This window comes from Mytilus californianus, unplaced genomic scaffold (genome assembly GCF_021869535.1).
Source record: "Mytilus californianus isolate M0D057914Y unplaced genomic scaffold, xbMytCali1.0.p SCAF_2, whole genome shotgun sequence".
NCBI lineage: Eukaryota > Metazoa > Mollusca > Bivalvia > Mytilida > Mytilidae > Mytilus > Mytilus californianus.
In genome coordinates, this window is record NW_026262668.1 from 84,504,471 (window position 1) to 84,527,930 (window position 23,460).

Genomic DNA, 23,460 nt, shown 5'->3' on the forward strand with positions numbered 1-23,460 from the left:
TTTAGCTTGAAAAAACACTGTTTCTAAGGACTTTGTTTGCGTGGATAGATTTGCTGTTCACTTTCTAAAATTTTGTTTTTGTTCTTCTTACTTTTGATTTGTAAAATTATCTCCCGATAATTGTTTTAAAGTTTTCTCCACAAATGTATGTATTCAAAGTACGTATTTTTGTTGCATCATGTAATAAATTTTAACAGCTCGTACTCAAAAAATAAAATGTATTTTTCTATATTTGTTTGTATAGTTTTGTTATTACTTTTCATTTATGAAATTTAGAAAATTCTGTTGGGTAGTCATAGAAGTGTATTACTTGTACTTCGCATCAAGTCATTGTATACTGACGTTCCTAATTTTAGTTCTTATGACATGTGCATTTGCATATGGTCTAGCGTAAATACTCTCCAAGACGAGTACATTTAACACCCGTCACACTATATTTTTTTATGTGGACCTTACCGCTTTTTATGAATAATTTAAGATCTCAAATTGATATGCATATATAATATATATAAATATAAGAAGATGTGGTATGAGTGCCAATGAAACAACTCTCCATCAAAGTCACAATTTGTAAAAGTAAACCATTATAGGTCAAAGTAAATCAACATTTTGAGCATACCGATGCGCTTATAATCACCGTCACTTTTACTGTTTATGTAAACATGTTTTTTGTCAGAAAGTTCTTCTTTAAACTATGTCAATATCAAAACTGAATCTGTTTTCAACACTGCCTTTCAGTCATTTATATTTCTGCTACATATTAGTTGATTGATCGATTTTTGAGTCGTTAACTTGTCTGTTGTAGCTTCGAACATATACAGATTATTGACGTTTGACACACAGACAGAAAATGCATTGCAAATGAAAGGTTAGGAATTAATCGTTTCTAAATTAACTTATGTTACATTCATCTTTTACTATTTGCTGCTTCTATTTTTCATCATTTTTTATTTTTAGAAAATTATACCATCAAATGATATCCATATTTGTGTATGTTGTTGTTATACATTTTCATTCAGAACTGAATATCAACATATCAAAAGCATCAGAGCAGTATATTCCGTGATGATCAAACCATATTGTTAAATTACAAAAAAAACTCCTCTTGATTTCTAATGTAGAATGATTTTAAAAGCGTGATGATTACTTAATAAATCAAATCAAAGGTGTGACTGCAGAAATATTAAAATATCTACAACAAATACATTTAAAAGCATGATACTTAAATCCAATCATTGTATTGGAAAATTCTGTAAGACTCTCTTAACTTTTATTACTTAAAGGTTAATATTATATTCTTCATTTGTTGTTTATCATAAAACAATTATATACCTACATGGAGTTATTTCCTTTCAGAACGACAGTTCATTCTTTTGAAGAAACAACCTGGCCGATACCAAGTTTCAATTAAATGTGCTTCAAGGCATAAAATAATGACCTGTGTCTGGTCATTATTTTCCCTGATTAAAATGCAAAACTACAGATTACTAAATCATTTAATCCGTGAGTTTTTGTTAATTTGGTTTTATAGTACTATTTTCTATTTTTTAAACTTTCAAAAACATTAAGAGAGAAATAATTCTTTCCTCCGTGTATTAATACCCTTTACTCTTTTGAATGACAAAATATTCCTATTTTCTACAAGGGAATAGCCACGTTTTTTAAAGGGCGGAGCTATAATATTTCATCCTGATTCTGAGTTTTGGAAGACAAAAATGTATTGCCAGACAAAAGGGAGAAAAAATTATTCTGAAAAGTTCGTTAAAAATTGTTGAAAAAATAATCTGCTTTTCCGCGATAAAAATGTCATGAAACAAGAGAAAAAACACAGCACCCCTTTTATAAAGATTATATGATAAATTACCTATAAAGTGACTTGTATTTTTCGTACATCTTAACAAATCTTGCTTCATGCAATTACTATATATACAATTTATATTGTAATTAGAACATACTCACCCCTTCTCGTCAAATAAAAAGTCAGTTTTTTCTCTTCTAATTTTCATGCTACATGGCTTTCCATGCATAATAAAATGCTATACATGAATGGCTTTTCATTGTAGGTTAATTATGAAAGTGAACTCTTAATAACTACACTAACGAAGTGTACAATCCCCTGAGACATTTTCCTTGGGGAAAATATCCTACTGATTAAAGATGAAATAGAAAAGAATTATAAAAAACGTTTTGAATTTGTAAAGTGTTTATAATGGTACATATATATAACAAACAAAAAAGGAAATGGGGGCAAAGATGTAGGAAAATAATCTTTTATTCAATTTTATACCAGACATTCGAGTCAATTATTATTTTTTTTTTTCTTTGATGAAAACAATGTCAGACTGTTGATATAAAAAGCAACTGATTTTTTTTTCGAAAAAAAAAACACAATACATGTACATTCATCAATAACAAGTAAGCATCTGATTTTGGAGGGTCGTAATTCAAAAATTTGTAGAGTGAGTTTATAATTATCAAAAAAATATACAAATTTCAAAAAGCGGATTTATATAACATTGTTTGCTTTTTAAAATCAAGAAATTTAAGGTATATTAGTATTCAATTTTACCGGAAGCAGAAGACAAACTCAAATGTTTGTACAATTTATCCTTTTTGTCCTCACAAACTATGTCAGTGCTACCTCATTCCATCCATTGAAATGAGCATTACCTATGGTATACAATCACTTCATAATAAAAAGTTAACTCTTATTTAGGTTTGAATATTACAATGTGAAATGATAATTTTGTAAGGTCACTCGAAAGTGTGAATATGTTCTAAATTGGTCAGACAATACTTGGTCATGTTTTATGAACATTTAAAGCCCTCGGCTACGCCTTGGGCTTTAAATCTTCATAAAACATGACCAAGTATTGTCTAACCTATACTTGGACAGTAATTTCTAACGTTTATACGTGTATCTTGATTAATTAGTGAGTTGTATTTCACATTAAAAATGAGCCATTGGGTGTTGTTATACCTAAATAAAGGCAATAGTAGTATACCGCTGTTCAATAGTCATAAATCGATTTAACTAAAACAAATCCGGGTCACAAACCAAAACTCAGGGAAACACATCAACTATAAGAGGAAACAAAACGGAACAACAGAAACACTGAACTGCTACAAAAACAAACGCCAACATACGTGATAATAATTGCCATATTCCTGACTTGGTACAGGACATTTGAAGAAAAAATAGTGGGTTGAACCTGTTTTTTTAATTGCTAGCCAAACCTCCCGCTTTTATAGCAATGTTAAAAATACCGCTAAATTGACAACATTACGTGACAGGAATAAAGTACAAATAAATGCAAGAACATTCAGGACAGAGAAATACATCAATAAATAATATATAATAGTCCATTCCAACATGTAAGACATAAACATTTAAGAAAAGAATATCCCACTTCAAAGTGATCGGTAAAATAGGATACAATTCCTGGAAATCTTTGCATAAAATGATATTTTTTGAAGGTATATAAGTCAGATAATGCAACACCTCGTACTGTCAGGATTGCCAAATGAAAGACCGACCTACGGTCGGTCATTCATTTGTACAATCCTGACAACCTTCGGTGTGTTATACAACAAGAAACACCTTTAAATATGCATTATCTATAACATAACATTTATCTTTTCAAAATTATCGTATTTTATATCTTTAAATATTGATTGGATATTGATTATGCTATTTTCAATATCAGATTTTTATTCCAAACGCAGCAATAACATAGCCGCTTTCTCTTTTTTCTTTTTTTTTTTACAGTAAACCAATATAGCAAATGCGATCGAGTAGTTTTTGTTATTCATTGTTACAATACGGGGTCATAAGGAAACTATTATATATCGAAACCGCATATTTTTTCTCAAAATGATTTCGAGTAATTATAATTCAAGAAAGACGAATTATAACTTGATTGTCGTTTTATTGATACTAACTTCATATATTGATCTTTTGTATCGATATTTACACAGATGGACGACTTTTCACACTAGAATCTATCACAAACGTGATGATTTCAACTTTTAAAGTTTCAACTGTCTATTTCTCAGCAGTAACATATCAACTGATCCATCGTAAGGTGTTTACATATTTCAATTAATACGTAACGCACGTGCGTGTTTCCAAAATTACTACTGATTAACAGGGGAATGCTCCTTACACAAAGAGTTTTGAGGAAGAACGAATGAAATCGACACGGGTAAACTTATCAATCCTTTAAATAAACTTGTTCTAAAAGGTTACCAATTCAACACTGTATTTAGATCTTTGAATTTTGTTTTATTGGTATAAATATTTTGTTATCAGCAAAATAAAATCATACTAAATAGTTTTGTAATACACATATGCTCATTAACTATACTACAGTCTGTCGATACCTTTATTTTGGCATTGCACAAGGTCATGTTTTTCTCTGTCTGTTAATGACGTCTTTACACTAAATTCATTGGATATTGGATCTATACTGATAGATATTTTAGTCTTAGATACATAATTTTTTCATTGGTTATTGTTGTCTTTGAACTGGTTGTCAGTAACTGCGAATACTCTCAGATCTGTACTTATTGTCCTTTTTGTTGTTACGGATGAGGAATGGATAAATACCCTGCCACGTCCGGTCTGTGTTTATGTTTGACGTTTTTCTTCTTTGCATCGATCTGACGATTTTATCCTTTTTCGACTAATTTTTATAGTTTGTTCTTATGTTGTGCTGTTACACCACTATCGTAGGTTGGGTGAGGATTGAGCGCTCACAGGCGTGTTGGACCCCGCCACATTCTTTATGTCCCTGTCCCAGATCGGGAGCCTGTGGTTCAGTGGTTTTCGTTGGTTCATGTCAGTCATGTTTGTTTTTCGTTAATTATTTTGTTGTAGGTTAGGCCGTTAGTTTTCCCGATTGAATTATTCATAATTGTCATGTCGGGCCTTTTATAGCCGACTATATGGTATGGGTTTTTCTCATTGTTGAAGACCTTACGGTTGCCTATAATTGCTTACATCCACTTTTTTGAACTTTGGTGAATAGTTGTCTCATTGTCAATCACACCTCATCTCCTTATTTTTATACTTCATAGGTTTAACGGTCACCATCACAAATTGTTTGACCGATACGATGCGTAGATGTCTCAACTCAGAAGCGAATTATTTTAGCGGTTTATGATCTTTAGATATTTTTTGAATCGTGTTATCTGACTGATTCTGAATTTGCATGGTGGGTGATGCATGCACAACACGAGACGCTTATCCTGTCGACACACCCTGTCTCAATCTTGCTTGGTGTTCATGCGATTTTTACTTTTATTATTTTCTTTTTAATAGATTAACGAGATTTAAACATCGGTAAACTACTGTCTTCTTAATTCATATATCAGCTGTGATATAAATTTTTTATCACATATGTTGTACTGATATGTACGTTTTTGCATGGCCATTAATAGCCGGAAGTCAAGATTGGTTATCAGCCCTCGGGGCTGATATCGATATCAGCCCTCGAAAACCCATATCGTGCCCCCGTGTTTGACTTCCGGTAACCTGTCAATCAAATACTATTTGTAAACAAGATGGCAACTGAAGCAGACGATGACAGGTTTCTCACAGTATCGAATGATGATACCAGTAATTTCATTGAAGAAATGAAAAATGATAACACAAAGAGAAAAACTAAAAGTGACGTAAAATTATTAACTGAATGGTTAAAGGAGAACAACGAATTACGGGCAGTAGAGGATATATCTGTACCTGAACTCAATCAGTACTTAGCCAGATTTTACTTGTCTGTCCAGTCTCGGAAAAATGAGGAGTATGAGCCGGACAGCCTGAAATCGATTCAGTCATCGATTAATAGGCACTTGATGGAAAAGAATGGAATAAATATTCTTAAAGATAAGGAATTTCACCACAGTAGAGAGGTGTTATCCGCGAAAAGAAAGCACTTGAAGTCACAGGGACTTGGGAACAAAAAGCTGAAAGCAGATCCATTCTCATCCACTGAAATAGATATGTTATTTGAACAGAATCTCTAGGAACAGGTAGGTTTATGCAATATTATCCTGTGACTGTGCATGTACATAAAATGATAATGATATCAGCTTAAAAAATATATCTTTTAGTTTAAACCAGCTAAAAGGAATATAAAGAAAAAAATTTCCAAAGTTTGTTAATAAGCCATGCGAGGCAACATCAACATAGTTTATCATACATGTTTCAAGACAGTGAACTGGTATAATTTTTGGAAAATGTGCTTCAGTCTTCTATTTAGTGTCATTATTGAATGTAAACAATTTCTAGTGTACCTTTTTAATTGTCCTAATCTTAACTCTCAATTCTTACTTTTAGGCAACCCTGAGGCACTACTTAATACCATATGGTTAAACAATAATTTGCACTTTGGTATGAGGGGAAGGAAGGAGCATATTGACATGTTATTTGGAGACATAAAAATGATGACAAATAATTGGTGAACAATTTTTGGAGTACAATGAAAGGCTGACCAAAACCAGGACAGGACACAGTGACAGCAGAGCATTTGCACCTAAAATGTTTGCAACACCAGGTAAATTTCTTTCAATCTATTAAATATTAATATAAAATTGACAGTAAATGATAAATACAGGAACCAACACACAAGTATGCCTACTCAATTCATTCATACATATATAACTTACATGTACTTTTAAAAAGAATACAAACAAGAAAAAAAAAACACAAAATATCCCAGAATATCTAGCCACCGCGTCAAAGAAAACGGAAACATGAACAAAATGAAAAGAATAAAAATATATCACTAAAGCTAATTCATCTTAAAATAAATTTTAAAAATGTAAATATTGTTTTAATGTAATATGATATCAAGATACATGTCCTTGATTTTTTTCTTTTTCTTATAATAGGTAATCCACGCTGTCCAGTCAATGCTTTCAAACAATATATTCGCCGCCGCCCTGAAGATGCTCTGACTCAAGACAGTCGCTTTTATCTAAGTATAAAACGGATAATGCAACCTGATGCCAGTGAAAATGCTAAACAAACATGGTTTACCATGCAGCCATTGGGAAAAAATACTCTAGGAGATTTAGCAAAAAAAATGTCTATGAAAGGTGGTCTTACAGGAAGAAAAGTTAACCATAGTGTTCGCAAGACTACAGTTTCCTCACTTCTTCACTCCAGTGTGGAGGCTACTACAGTCATGCAGTTGACAGGCCATAAGAATGTTGCTTCATTCAATGAGTATAGTTCAGCATCATTACAGCAACAGCAAACTATGTCTAATATTTTATCTGATATTGGTTTAGGAAGCCGATGATTAATACCACAAGAACCAAATTCAAACACTAGTTTTGAAGCCAAACCTGCAGATTTTCCTGAGGATGATATTTTTGACAGTATTGAACTAATTGAAGTCTGCAAAACAATAGAAAATTTTGAATCTGCAGAAAAAAATGTAAAAATAACCAGTGGAAAATCCACATTTTCCATTCTTCCACAAGATTCTATTGGAAATGTTACAATAATGATTATTGTTATATATTTGTTGAATTTTTCACATCACTTTTTTTTTTCACTGTGATACAAAATTTGTTAATGCACTGTGATACATTTTTAAAATTTTTTTTATTCAAATGTTATTTTTCTTGAAAATATTAAACATAATTTGATATATGCCTTCTTTTTTCTCCAGCTTGAAAATATGTGATAAATAGATTATTACATGACTGTCATTTTCCATATTGGCCCTGTTATCAGCCCTAGACTCCCATATCAAGCCAGAGGGCTTTAATAAGTATCAAAAATATGTTCCGCCATCTTGACATTGAAAGTAAGACTGTCTAAGTTTGATTGCAAGATAAAAAAATATTAAAGCAAATATTTGCAACTTGGTAACCACCAATTGCTTCAACAGCATTTACACAGCCTTTTATTAAACTTTGTTTGGAAGAATACATTTCTCCTACTACAGAGTAAATGAAGTATTTTATATTCCTGTCATTAGGTTGGCCTTTTGTGTACCCGACTAAGGTTAAAGAAGTTGACTTTTCAGCGATGTTATTAAATGTATGGGTATAATATAATTTTGTATTCATTTATGTATAACTGCAGTGTGTATATTTACCATGTAAAATTTGAAACACTTGGAAATATTTTTTTTAAAGTATTTGAAAATGGTTCTTAGTTTTCCTCAATTTGATGTCAAACGACGGTTGTTCTGGATATTATAAACCATCCCAATAAAAGTTGGTCATGCCACCATAAGACACACATTTCTAGATCAAAATCAAAAAGTACTGATATCCAGAATCAACGCTTATTCTTTGTGTTTTATCTTAACTATACATGTGAAGTCAAACCTTAAGTTTTTTTTAAAGTTAGACCTAGTAGCTATAGTTAGACCTGACTAATGAAAAAACTGCAAGTTTGAACAGACGTCACATTTATAGTTAGTATAAAACATAATATGATCTCTTTTATTTATCAATTTTACTTAAATTGGTGTCTGTCCATCAAATTTGTTTCACAACATTTATTAAGATTGTTTCATTCTTGTTGTCTTTACGTCCAGTGGCAAATATTTCATGCATGTTCGGGATGATCGAGATCAATTAAAATTTATTTAAATTTTTGTTTGAAATAAGAACAATTCTTTTTCTCATACAAAAAAAAGGTATTTAGAAGGTGTAATACCACATGTTACATCCGGTTGCATACGAAAAAGGGTCGAAAAAAATATTCCCTTGAATTTGACAGTTGTATGAAAATAATCCTCAATTTCATTGCAATAAAAAATTTCTGAGTCATAAACCTATATCTTGGGTGTTTCAAAGCGCCATTCTTTTTTATTTGGTGTTTCTATAAAATATTTTGGAAACTTGAGGTTACATGGTTACTAAAGCTTGTAAACAGATAAGAAAGGGGTGGAAATTTGATTGGTTGACTTCTAGTGATGGTTATTATCTTAAATGCAATGAAATGTTATGTGAAATTTTGTCTATAGTACTGGACACGATACAACTTTACTCATGCCAAGTATTTTTTTATTTGAAACAAAGTTAATTCTGCACATTTTTTCTGAAAAAGTGCAAATTTAACAATGACTAATAAGGGAAAAACAATGGTGGTATTACACCTATTAAACACGCAATAGTCAAATTGATATACATGTACATCAATAAGACATTTAAATTTCCCCCAAATGATAGCAGAGTTTTTTTGTTGCTTCGTATACTGATTGCCAATAGAAATGCGACAATCCTTGTAATTTTCATTTATCAAACGTTCAAACCGACACATTTTCTTGTGATGTGGATTTTTGACGAATACTATGGATAAGGCTTGAGCACATTTCCAGCAATTTTTAGAACTTTTCGATTTTCAGATTTAAACGTTTACACATGCAACATATGAATTTAAAATAAATTAATTTTTTTCAATTTAGAAGGCAAATTTTCAAAACAATGAACCCTATAAGCCAGGATAAGGTATAGTTTAACATGCACAGATAGGCAAAAAATCATTGAGAATAAAAGTTAGGAATTAATCGCATAGTAAAACATCAAACTTACGACACATGCATCACTTACTAATTGCTGCTTCTATTTTTCATCATTTGTTATTTTAGATTAACATTATATCATCAAATTATATCCATATTTTTTGTGTGTTATTCTTCTAATTTCTCAATCAGAGCTGAATATTAACATATTAAAAGCATTATGTAAGAAAGATTATATAATAGTGCAGGGACCAGTATCAGCATACACATACAACACGTTGGTATATAGATTTACAGACAAAGACGGACATACACACGACGGGTACGACGCCGACAGAGACTTCGGAATTGGATAAAGGATACTTGACTATTTAACAGAAATAGATGCACCTAAGATAACTATTATTTCCTCACGTACACCGCCATCTGGTACAGCAAAGATAGGTTCAAGAAAAAACAATTTTATCTTAGAGGGAGTAAAGTCGGTTCTCCGCAAAATGTAGAAAATAAAACTTTAAACCATTTTACTGTTGTTTGAACTCATCTTGATAGACAATAAACATGTAGTAAAGCATGCTGAATGCTACTTTTTTTCTTCTTTCAGGTTTACAGTTTGTTAGATATTATATATTTATAGTACGGCGGCTACAAGCATATTTAAGAAGAATTGTGCACATCCTGCTACAAGCATGAAATTTGGCATAAACCTTCCTCAACTATTACTCTTTTAATTCAGATAGGGAGGCATTTAAAAAAAAGCTCTCACTTCCGGTAAAATCCAAAATGGCGGACATCATCTCCTACTCAAGTTAATTTCGACTAAAAGTATGTTTATGGCGTACTACTAAACATAACTGCATCAAATTTGGCACAAACCTTTCTTTTGTGTCTGTTTTTGATATCATATTAAGCAGGCCTTTATAAAAAATACTGTATTTCCGGAAAAATATAAAATGGCAGACAAAAATATTCAAATTTGGTATATTTTGGTAAATTTTTGTATATTGTTTTGTAAAAAGATGTTGGTATTCGGATGCATTCTTCAGTAAGTATATAACAGTCCATTTCATTCCCCGACATCAAATTCACCCGATTATTTTTAGAATGATATGAATTATAGTCAACTGATTGATCAGATAGATTAATATCAGCACTTAATTTTGTTGCTTGTTTCTGAATCTTAGTTGTGAATGTGTTTATAATTATACTTTTATTATTTATAATAAAATATTGTTTACACCAACTGAGTGATTGTAGTCTAGAGATGTCCAACAAATCATTTCAGCTCATTGATACATTTGATTAACAAGAACCAACATCATCTCAAATAGGGGAACATGGCCAATATGTGGACTGGTTTAAATGCATATTTTGTCAAACTGATAGTGGCGAAACACTCCAATGCCCTGCATCCGCAAAGCAGAGTGACACCAGTGCTGGATATAAAACATTATCCGAAAACCTTGAACAATTTAATGAGATTAACTCCTTACCAACTTGGTTAGACTTAAATAAACTAAATGATAGGAGTGGTATTCAGAACACACTGATAAAGAGCAATGCTAAATGGCATAAAAAATGTCGTCTGAAATTCAATACTACGGAACTCAAAAGGGCTCAAAAGAGAAAACATAAATATATATCCGATGATGGGCAAGCATCATTATTACAAGAGGCAAGAAAATCAACACGTCTGAGTTTACCCTGTAAAATAGGTCTGAAAGATTATGTTTGTTTCTTTTGTGATACTATTGAGGAAGATGAAAGGTTACGTGAAGCAGCGACCTATGGCATTGACAATCGTGTTCGTGAATGTGCTCAAAAGCTACAGGACACTGCCTTACTAGCAAAGTTAAGTGCAGGAGACCTTGTAGCCCAAGAGGCAAAATATCACGCGAAGTGCTTACTATATCTTTATCGAAAAGCCTCAAGAGTGGCTAATGACGATGAGTCTGAAGGAGGAACACAGTCACGAATCAGCCATGGAATTGCATTAGCTGAATTAGTAAGCTTTATAGAAGAATCTAGAGGTGAAGATAATGTTACACCAGTATTCAAGATGTCAGATCTTTCAAAAATGTATGGTAACAGATTGGAGAAAATGGGAGCCGAACAAGAAGGTAGAGTCCATAGTACGAGATTGAAGAATAGATTATTGACGTATATACCTGATATTGAGGCTTATAAGCAAGGTCGGGAAAATGTATTAGCATTTAAAGATGACATTGGCCCAGCCTTACGAAGGGCATGTGAGGAAGATTATGACTCAAATTATATGCAGATATATAAGGCTGTGAAGATTGTTAGAAGTAATATGATGGCAACATCTTCAGAATTCAATGGTACATTTGCTGCAGATTGTCAGGAAAAATCAGTACCACGATCTCTTTTAACGTTAGTGAATATGTTACTGTATGGATCAGACATAACAACTGATTCCTTTTCGCAAGAAACGTTATCCATTGCTCAAATGCTGATTTTCAATAGTCATAAAAGAATTCAAAAGTCCAACAGACATGCAAAATCAAGAGAAACACCTTCACATATGTATTTGGGAATAGTGATTCATTGCCAAACAAGGAAGAGAGGATTAATTGACAAAATGTATAAACTAGGATTGTCAGTATCATATGATCGAATTTTATCAGTATCAGCATCTCTTACCAATACAATTTGTAAGCAGTATCAAGAAGACGGATATGTTTGTCCTCCGTCGTTACGGATAGGCCTTTTCACCACTGCCGCCGTAGATAATATTGATCATAACCCTAGCTCAACGACAGCAAAAGATTCATTCCATGGAACAGGAATTTCTCTCTTCCAACATGTGACAAGTCAAATGAATGGACAACAGCGATTAGATTTCCAGTTAACCGACATCCAAGGTGGGCGAGTGACTGAAAGTTTGCCTGATTCATATGCTGTTGTCAAACCAGCTGTTTTGAAGACAAATGTACCTGTTATTCCAGTGACAGATAGTGCATGTAAAAGATGTACTGATGACTTACAAGAAGCAGTCCAGAACGAATACAGGTGGCTGGAAACTGTTGCCAATTCAAAGGAAAATGATATAGAGGAAAGAACATTGGTTTCTTGGGGAGCCTATCATGCAGAACATGAACCCATCAAGGATTTTGAACCATGCGTATCAGCACTTCTACCACTTTTTGAAGAAGACGCTAAATCTGTGGCAATGATAAAGCACTCATTTGATGTTATAAAGACTAGTGTCGATGCATTAAATCATGGTCAGAATCCAGTCATAGCGTTTGACCAACCTCTGTTTGCAGTTGCTAAGCAAATACAATGGAATTGGCGAGAACTCTACGGTGAAAACAAGTTCATAGTAATGTTCGGTGGACTTCATATTGAAATGGCAACGTTTAAGACCATTGGAGATTGGTTGGAAGGATCTGGTTGGACAACTGTGCTGACACAAGCCAATGTTGCATCTTCTGGAAAAGCTGAGGCATTTTTGAATGCTAGTCACGTAACAAGGACGAGACGTGCTCATCAGATATCTGCATGTTGTTTGTACATCTTGCTGAAGGCTGCTTACCAGGAATACACTGACAATGAGGAAGTTGATCACAAACTGGACATGGAGGAGTGGTGCTTGCAAATGTCTACAGAAAGACCTCAGTTCCATTACTGGTTCCTAACTCTGAAACTTGAACTAGATGCGCTCATTTTCATCAGAGCCATAAGAGAAGGGCATTTTAAACTGTACATAGATGCACTTACTAGAATCATCCCTTGGTTCTTTGCACTGGATCATATTCACTACTCAAGATGGTTACCGGTTCATATTCGTGATATGACAGCTCTTTCCTCTACCAATCCTGATGCTCTTGTTGAATTTTTGTCAGGGAAATTTGTTGTGCACAAAACAAAAAGAAAGTTTTCTGCAATAGCAATAGACCATGCTCATGAGCAGAACAATGCAATAATAAAGTCTGATGGTGGTGCAGTTGGATTAACTGAAAATCCTGTAGCTTTACGGCGATGGATGACTGCAGGGCCTGAAATGGCAAGGTTGACAAAAGAGTTTGAGAGCACTATAAGTGATTTTGAGGTAGAAGAAGACGAACATCACCACGAAGATAAGACTAGTGTTCAAAAGTCATTTTTGAAGGATGTTTTGTCGATGGTAGATGTAATGAATGAGTTTGGGAATCCGTTCATGGAAGATAGTCAGGATTTGCTTGTCATTGATATAAAGGATATAGCATCACCATCTGTCGTTGATACTATCCGCAAAATAGAGAAGATCGGTAAAACAAAGTATGAAAAGTACATAGAAGACAGACTGATAAAAAGAACTGTTCCCATTTTTGAACCAATCAAGAAAAATGCAATGGCATTGTTTAGAACTCCACACGGGAAGATTGTTTCGGCAATGAAGGACAAAATAAGCATACTGAAAAGTGATGTGTCGTTATTTTCAAGACTCTATATATCTTGTCAGACAAGAGGTGGCGACTTGGAAGACTTCTTTGCTCATGAAAACAATATAAATCCGCCAGCATTGAGCCAGAATAGGAAAATGCGTCTCGGAACCAAATCGGATCTTCTCAGTAAGTGTTTAGAACCATTGACAACAACGACAGGTGATGTTCCTGAGGTGGATGTTTTAGTTATTGACGGAGCAGCAATTATGAATATGCTTAAACCATCAACATCTCGTACCTTTGACGATTATGCTGATTTGATATTCTGTCCTTATATTAGGAAACACCTGGAAACTGTAGCAAGAGTGGATGTAGTATGGGATGCGTATATCGACAATAGCTTGAAGGCTGCCACAAAAAGCAAAAGGGGAAAGGGAATACGCAGACGAGTCCAGGGTCAAAATAAAATTCCTCAAAATTGGCAAAGTTTTCTGAGAGATGATGACAATAAAAAAGAACTTTTTAGTTTTCTTTCACAGCAGCTTGCTCAACAAAATTTTGCGGAAAAGGTAGTTGTAGCAACAAATGCTCAGGATGTTTTATGTTATCCCCTACGTGATGATGTTTCAAATTTAGCACCATGTTCACATGAAGAGGCTGACACTAGAATCATGGTGCATGTGTCTGATGCAGTGAAACACAGACTTAAACGAGTCATGATTCGAACAGTCGATACGGATGTTGCTGTCATTGCTGTTTCGCTATTCCGTGAAATTGGGGCAGACGAACTATGGCTTGCGTTTTGGAGTGGAAAAAGCTTCAGATATATATCTATTCATGAACTTTCAAATGCACTAGGCATTGAGATATCACACACACTTCCTGTGTTCCATGCCTTTACCGGTTGTGATACCGTATCTTCGTTTGCTGGAAAAGGAAAAAAAACTGCATGGGAGACATGGATGGCATTTGAAGATGTTAATTTAGCATTCAGAATAATGATTGATCAGCCTACATCACCAGATATGGTTTTATAATGGCATTGATAGAACGATACGTGGTTTTAATGTACGATCGAACGAACACATCAGATGGGGTTAATGAAGCAAGAAAACTACTGTTTGCGCAAAAGGGAAGACTAATTGAGGCTATTACACCGACTCGGTCTAGTCTTTTCCAGCATGTAAAACGTGCAATATACCAAGGCGGCTGTGTATGGGGAACGAGCTTGGAATTGGTTCCATTACTACCTAGTCCAGGCGCTTATGGATGGCAAAGGGACAAAGATAATCAGTGGGAACCCTTTTGGACAGCTCTTTCTGAGGCCTCGTCATCTTGTCAGGAGCTTGTACATTGCGGATGAGAGAAAGGATGCGGCGGTTGTTGTAAATGTGGAAAATCAGGTCTCCCGTGCACTGCTTTGTGTGCTTGTGGTGGTGATTGTGAATAGAATGTGTTGCGGCCATATATATTAGTAATTTTAAAGATGTTTTAGTACTTTGGTGACTTTATTGTTTTTTAATCAATCTATCCAAAACTTAGACTGAGTTTTCAAATATCCGCCATATTGTTTTTTATTGTATTAAAACATTTTAAACATAATAGTGAATTATTGGTTTGAGGATAACTTAAAGTCAAAAGTTTAATGACCAGCACAGAAAAAAAACTTTTTTTCATTTTGAAAAAAAGAGGAATATTAAAATTAAAAATTGATATTTCTATGTCCGCCATATTGGATATCACCGGAAGTTGTGATTTTAAAGACATGACCTATATATTGTATCCATGAGAAGCACCAAAGAAAGGTTCCTGTACAATATGATGATAGAAGCAATATATTCAAATACACTTCAATTACCCTCCCAAATAAATACGCTTAAGTTTTTACAATGTCCGCCATATTAATTTTACCGGAAGTAGGGCTTCCAAAGACTTTTGATCTCTAAATGTATCTAAAAGTAGCACATAACAATTGTTCCTGCCAAACATAATTATAGTAGCATGATTATAACACCTTTTCACATACCAGCCTTCGATATTGGGCTGATTTAAGTATACTGTCCGCCATTTTGGATTTTACCGGAAGTGAGACATTTTTTTCAAATGCTTCCCTATCTGAAATCAAAGGGTAATACTAGAGGAAGCTTTGTGCCAAGTTTCATGCTTGTAGCAGAATGTGCACAATTTTTCATGAAGCCGCCGTACTATATGAGTTGTTATGTGCTTTGAACTAGCTTTTAGTGGCTGTGGGTACTCTCACGTTATGTCTTTAGTGTTTTTGTTACTTTTGTTTGCTCTGTATCTATTAATCTGATGAGTCAAGCTCTCTTTGACTAAATTTTAAAGTTTGTTTCTTTGCTGTTTTATAATTCCCCTGGTCAAAGGAGGGTATGGCGCCCACAAACATGTTTAACCATGCCACAATGTACATGTACCTGTCGCAAGTAAGGAACCTGTAATTGTTGCAGCACATCATATTTGTTTTCCGTTTGTTGTGTTGGACATGAATATACGTCATTTGTATTTGTTGGATAGTTGTCTCATTGATAATTATACCACATCTCCTTATTTTATACAGAAGGTACTATTTCAGTTTCTGATTTTGTAAATATACATTTTGTCGCTATAAAAGTTAAAGATTCGTGAGAAAGTTACAATCTTAAGAGTCTCTCAAGTTCACCAGGGGACATTTACATGCATAGCTAACAAATTCAATACACACAAATTTCTAAAGTTGTCCTTCATTTTTTTGTTCGGACAATATTATACAAATGGTGTGTAGTACATAACACGTCGAATGAATTATACTGTTGACAGGCTCATATGACATTATTTGATGAAGACGTGACAAACTGCGTCCAATAAACTATTCTATTGGAACAAAGTTTGGACAATTATACTGACACTCATAGGTTAATGTCATTATTGTTTCACATCAACAGTATGGTCGTTCACAACTTATTTAAAGTAAGGTTGACATTGACAAGTCGCTCTCAAACCACTGCCAAGTTGTTCATTTTCCTTTCTTAATCTAAGTTTTTACTCAACGTCGATGTATTAATTAACTTTTATTCTAAAATTGATATCTTAATTATTAACTTGAATCACGCTAGAAAGATCAAAGGCAACCCAATGAACTTTCCTTCTTCTGCATGTTGTACCTTATGTCTAACAATCGAATGAGAGGGGGTCAATTTCCTACGTCAGGGTAGAACAGTTTCATAGTTTATAAACTGGTAATTTAGACACTAATAAGGCATATTTTTTCAAAGCACTGAATACTGAGTGAAAGCTATGCATTATTTTTTCTGATTCAAAAGATGCAACTGTTAATATCGCGTTGTCTTTCTAGAAATGCGTGTCAATATTAATTTAAATTTGTCGCATATAAAAACTAGAGGCTCTAAAGAGCCTGTGTCGCTCACCTTGGTCAGTATGTGCATATTAAACAAAGGACACAGATGGATTCATGACAAAATTGTGTTTTGGTGATGGTGATGTGTTTGTAGATCTTACTTTACTGAACATTCTTGCTGCTTACAATTATCTCTATCTATAATGATCTTGGCCCAGTAGTTACAGTGGAAAATATTTTGTAAAAATTTACAAAAATTTATGAAAATTATAAAAAATTGACTATAAAGGGCAATAACTCCTTAAGGGGTCAATTGACAATTTTGGTCATGTTGACTTATTTGTAGATCTTACTTTGCTGTACATTATTGCTGTTTACAGTTTATCTCTATCTATAATAATATTCAAGATAATAACCAAATGCTGCAAAATTTTCCTAAAATTACCAATTCAGGGGCATCAACCAAACAACGTGTTGCCTGATTGGTCTGAAAATTTCAGGGCAGATAGATCTTGACCTAATGAACAATTTTATTCTTGTCAGATTTGCTCTAAATGCTTTGGTTTCAGAGATATGAGCCAAAAACTGCATTTTACCCTATGAACTATTTTTTTAGCCATGTCGGCCATCTTGGTTCGCGGGTGGGTCATCGGACACATTTTTTAAACTAGATACCCTAATGATGATTGTGGACAAGTTTGGTTAAATTTGTCTTAGTAGTTTCAGAGGAGAAGATTTTTGTAAAAGATTACAAAAATTTACGAAAAATTGTTAAAAATTGACTATAAAGGGCAATAACTCCTTAAGGGGTCAACTGACCATTTTGGTCATGTTGACTTATTTGTAGATCTTACTTTGCTGAACATTATTGCCGTTTACAGTTTATCTCTTTCTATAATAATATTCAAGACAATAACCAAAAACGGCAAAATTTCCTTAAAATTACCAATTCAGGGGCAGCAACCCAACAACGGGTTTTCAATCTGAAAATTTCAGGGCAGATAGATCTTGACCTGATAAACAATTTTGTGTCAGATTTGCTCTAAATGCTTTGGTTTCAGAGATATAAGCCAAAATCTACATTTTACCCCTATGTTCTATTTTTAGCCATGGCGGCCATCTTGGTTAGTTGGCCGGGTCACCGGACATATTTTTTAAACTAGATACCCTATTGATGATTGTGGACAAGTTTGGTCAAATTTGGCCCAGTAGTTTCAGAGAAGAAGATTTTTGTAAAAGTTTACGGACGACGGACGACGGACGACGGACGCAGGACGACGGACGACGGACGCCAAGTGATGAGAAAAGCTCACTTGGCCCTTTGGGCCAGGTGAGCTAAAAATGATTTCTTTTTCGATTGACAGTCCCCAACACGAATGAATATACACCACATACAGCATGGTGCCTTAATTAAGTCAACTTTTTTAATGGCGCTGGGTGATGATTTTCGTTAACGTCATTATCGATTTTGTGTAACGTAAAATCAATAACATGTGTTCAAAGGGGAATTACTCGAACTAAACTTTATAAATACGTATTTTTAAACCGGAATCGTGGCAAAGTTTAGCCATTGTTGATATCAACAAAAATGGCGAAGCACGGGAAAGAATTGTCAGACGACACCAAAAAGTCTATCATAAGTTTAATTGAAAGTGGTCATCGAGCAAGCAGTGTTGCGAAAAGCTTAGGAATAGCTAAATCCACAATTTCCAGGCTTTTGAAGCGTTGTCGGATGCGTGGTAATACGGAAAATGTTCCTCGAAGCGGAAGGAGAAAAACTGTCACCAAACGGGCAGAAAACACTCTGTCACGGATTGTGAAAACGTCTCGCCGTTCAACCCTAAAGGATATCACAAAGGAATTTAACACTCGTACACCTGCAAAAGTATCCAGAAGAACTGCTCAAAGAAAATTGCATGAATTAGGGGACACCAGACGATCTGTTCGGTAGATAATTGGCATCAGGGTTGTAAATCACAAGAAAAGAGTTGCTTATTGCAGGAGTAAACTTCATTGATCTGTTAACAATCAGTGGAAAAAAGTTATATTTACAGATGAGATGATGATGGTGATCAAACCTGACGGTACACTTAAAGTTTGGAGGAAGTCAAATGAAATTTGGAGACCTGAATGCCTAGGATATGTTGCACATCGACCGTCCACCAATCTTAAAATTATGGTCTTGGGATGTATTTAGCATATTATGGAGTTGGTGCTTTAGCTATGATAAATGGTAATATGAACTCTGTCAAGTATATAGAAACACTGGACAATAATTTATGGCAAGTTGTAACCAAACATTTTGGCAATGAACCTTATCTATTTCAAGATGATAATGCACCCTGTCATCGGTCAAGGGTTGTAGAAGAATGGAAAAGGCAAAATCAAATACCGCAACTTACCTGGCCTGCACAATCACCAGACTTGAGCCCAATAGAAAATGTCTGGCTTCTGACGAAGAATAAAATAAAAAATAGACTTCATCTGGTTCGTAACGTTGAAGACCTTAAGTTTGAATTACTGCGTGCCTGGTTAGAAGTGCCATTATTTTATATTCAGAGACTTTATTCAAGCCTTCCACGTCGCTGCAGATAAGTTCTAGTTCAGAAGGGTGGCATAACAAAATATCAAAAATATAAAACTTGTTTTGTGAGGTTAGTTTTTATTCAAAGTTCATTCAACATTTTTGTTCTTTTTCGCATCCATTAAAAAAGTTGACTCATTTATGGCACTATGCTGTACATAGATACCAGATTTTGGTTGGTATTGCAAATATTTTAAACATTGCATAGCTAGTTTCAACAAATGCGCAGTTACAAAAGCTTTATCAATAAGGAAATATATATGATATGATTGTCAATGAGACACCTTTCCACCAGAGAGATAAATGATGTTGATGTGATGAACTACAGGTCATCGTAAGGACTTCAGTAATGAGCAAATACCATGCCGCAAAGCAAACTATAAAAGGATCCAATATGACAAAAAGTAAAACATTTAAACAGAAAAAACAAACAACGGCCTGATTTATGTACGAAATAACAAACTAAACAATAACACACATGCTATACATCTAGAAGTGACAACCACTAAATAACAGGCTTCTGACTCGTGACATACAAATATAGAATGTTTATCAGACTTAAACAAGCTCTAATATTTTTCAAGAAAAAAACATTAGAAAACATAGCGTTAACAGCGTAATGGTTTAATTTTAAGTTTTCTATGAAGTGTTTTGTGGACTTGTTTGTCCTTTCGTTCTTTTATACATTTTTAAATTACTTAAAAACTAAGGTTTTAACTCCCTCAGGCAATCTTAGATTGATTTAGCTATTTTGTCCTTTATGGTAATATAGCTCTTTAACTGTTTTGGTTCTTATACATCCTTGGCTTTCAAATGTTTGGCTTTGTTCGTTATTATTCTGACTTGTTACATGCACATGCAGACCCTTTATAAGATTTGAACAAGCTCTAAAATTCTTCAAGAACAATTAATTACATGCAGAAAAAACACAGAAAAACAACCAAATGGTTCAATTTTAAATTTTTTGTGTATTGTTTTGTTGACTTGTTCGTCTTTTCGTCTTTTTTTTGTAATTTTTTGAATTATAAAGAATCTAAGATTTCAACTCCCTGAAACAAAGTTGACTTTATTTGAGCGTTCCTGATGACGGTAAAGCCAAAAAAGCGCTTCGGACGCCAGAAATTTATAACATGTTGCTTTAATTTTTTTCCGTTATTTTCAATGGCATTGACCTTTTTTTTCGACTTATGAGTCTTGGATGTCTCCTTAGTATCTTTCGCCCCTTTTTTACAACAAACGAGTTTTTGCGGTCGACAGTCCCAAGATATAATATAATGAACTGGAATCATGCGGGCAGGGTCTGCATACCCTTTGGAAGACGTTGAGATCACCCTTGGTTTTAGGTGGGTTTTTTTGCCAAATCTTAGTTTCCTATTTTGTGTTTTGTAGACTGTTATTTGTCTTTTGGTCGTTTTTCGTTTTTTTTAGCATGGCATTAGCATTTGTCGGTTCGTTTTCAACTAATTAATTTGACTATTTCTTTAGTTTCTTCCGCCTCTCTTTAATGCCAATTGTCATAGTTTTGTATTTTTATCTTTTTTTTATGAATTTAAATTTGTTTTGAAAAACAATGTTTTCTTTAACAGCGGATAAAGATGGCCCACAGTCAGTCCATCAACTTTCTATAGGAGGAAATAGATGTCATACGGATTTGAAAGCTAATTATATGCATGATGAAACCGGATTTAGGAAATATATAACATTTTTGAATATGCAGGTAATTATCACTGTTCATGACATACTAGTCAATGAATGTTAAAATAAAAGTAATGTTACAACTCACTATTTTCTTCGAAAATACCTGTATAGAGTTAGGAATATGAAAGTTGTTTCCATTCGTTCCGTTGATTAATAAAGTCTAACGTTTGATTGTGTCTGCTGTTATGGACTTCCCTTTTGAATATACCTTGGGGATCGGTATTTTTTTGTCATACATTTTTTACTTACCCATAAGAAACATACCACAACGAGGAAAATAATACAATTCCTGTAAACCAACTCCTCATCTGTGTCATATCTTATTACGAAACGAAGAAAGCCGTCAGGTTTAATCTAATGTTAACCTGAAAAAAGAAAAACAGCGACAATATATTTATGATGTATCTACATAGAATAGTTTTAGCATTTTCCGTTCATTATCAAATTATTTGAAGATAGAAAGAACATTTGTGATTCCTTTTTGTATAAATTTTAGCTTTATGTCATTTTATAGGTATACTGTTTAGTATAGTGTCGATTCGACAAAATAATTAAAGTAAGGAAATGTTTTATAATTTGCAATGTGATGACTATACACCTGAGACCAATTGACTATAGTTCACCGTACAGTTGTTTTAAAAAGCGCAAAACCCATACCGAATAGTAAGCAAAAATAGACACGACATGACAAAATATGATACAAATTTAAAAAAAAACGGCTGATTTATGCTGAAACAATAAAGTCTTCTTACAAGCTTGTTTATGTTCTTCTCCGTAAAAAATATTTGCGCTTGAACAGCTTATGTGTTTTATCTGCCAGTCATTTAAGAAGTATAAGAAACATTCAAATAAACGAAAATTGAAACCAAAAGGTAGACATTACTTGTTCTAATGTATCACGTAATATACCCTTCTCGTAAGCCGACACCAAATATATTACAATAGTACTCAAAGCTGCTCTATAAAACCATATGGTTGTTAATCACAGAACGCCTCGGTTGTCTCGTGGTAGCGTGTTTGTCTCGAGTGCGGGAGATCGTGGGTCCAAACCCCTGCCGCGTCAAACCAGATACTATAATATTTGTATTTCCTGCTTCTCCGCTGAGCACGCGGCATTAGGGAGTAGGAGCAAAGACTGGTCGGCTCGGAGTCAAAATGATGTGTCCGGGTATGGTGACTTGTCTTCATGCAGACTGTTACCTTGTGAACTATAGCACGTTAAAAATCCGGACCAGCGTGTCTGTCTAGTACAAAGCAGGGTTAATATTCATATCACATTAACATGTTCTTGTCCTGAAAATGCAAATTAATTTGCCGCTAGACTTTAAGCAGCCATCCATCATCATCTTTAAATACAGAACGTTAACACTACTTTCATTAACAGAAAACTTATCTCGAAAATTTCAAAAACCCTATTTTGTTTTTTGTTGGTGACGCTTAAGAACATTACAAAAAAAATTATCCCTAAACCTCTATAATTTATCCAATGCTCTTAAAGATGCTATAATGGAACTTAAATATGTAACCGCTGAACGTTGATAATGGAGAATGTTACGATGTTTATATGTATATAATTATGTATAACAAGATATGGGTATTTGCAAACGAAACACCAAAATAAAAAAAAATATCTAAAGATAAGGACAAAACCGTTAAACATCAAAGAATCGTTGCCGCAAAATGAAGTTTCGGTGTTTCATAAGAATAAGGATTGATAATGTTATTGTAATAAAATAAGACGGACTTGGGATCGATGGTACATATTTGTTTTTCGTTCATTTTTTTGAACATAAACTAGGTTGTTAGTTTTCTCGTTTGAATTGTTTTACATTTGTCATTTCGAGGCCTTTTATAGTTGACTATGCGGTATGGGCTTTGCTCATTGTTGAAGGCCGTACGGTGACCTATAGTTGTTAATGTCTGTGTCATTTGGTCTCTTGT

General features: G+C 33.9%; 1 protein-coding gene and 1 long non-coding RNA gene across 2 annotated transcripts; both read left to right on the forward strand.

Moving 5' to 3' along the window:
- The first annotated feature begins 838 nt into the window (after positions 1-838).
- On the forward strand, positions 839-21,756 carry LOC127730332 (uncharacterized). Its single transcript, XR_007995046.1, has 3 exons — positions 839-868; positions 1,357-1,503; positions 21,408-21,756. It is a non-coding gene; the product is annotated as an uncharacterized LOC127730332 (long non-coding RNA).
- On the forward strand, positions 6,340-7,487 carry LOC127730327 (uncharacterized). The gene is made up of 2 exons (XM_052238701.1): positions 6,340-6,557; positions 6,895-7,487. Exons 1-2 carry the CDS (start codon positions 6,542-6,544, stop codon positions 7,305-7,307), a joined length of 429 nt encoding a protein of 142 aa, XP_052094661.1. The 5' UTR covers positions 6,340-6,541; the 3' UTR covers positions 7,308-7,487.
- Positions 21,757-23,460: the final 1,704 nt, after the last annotated feature.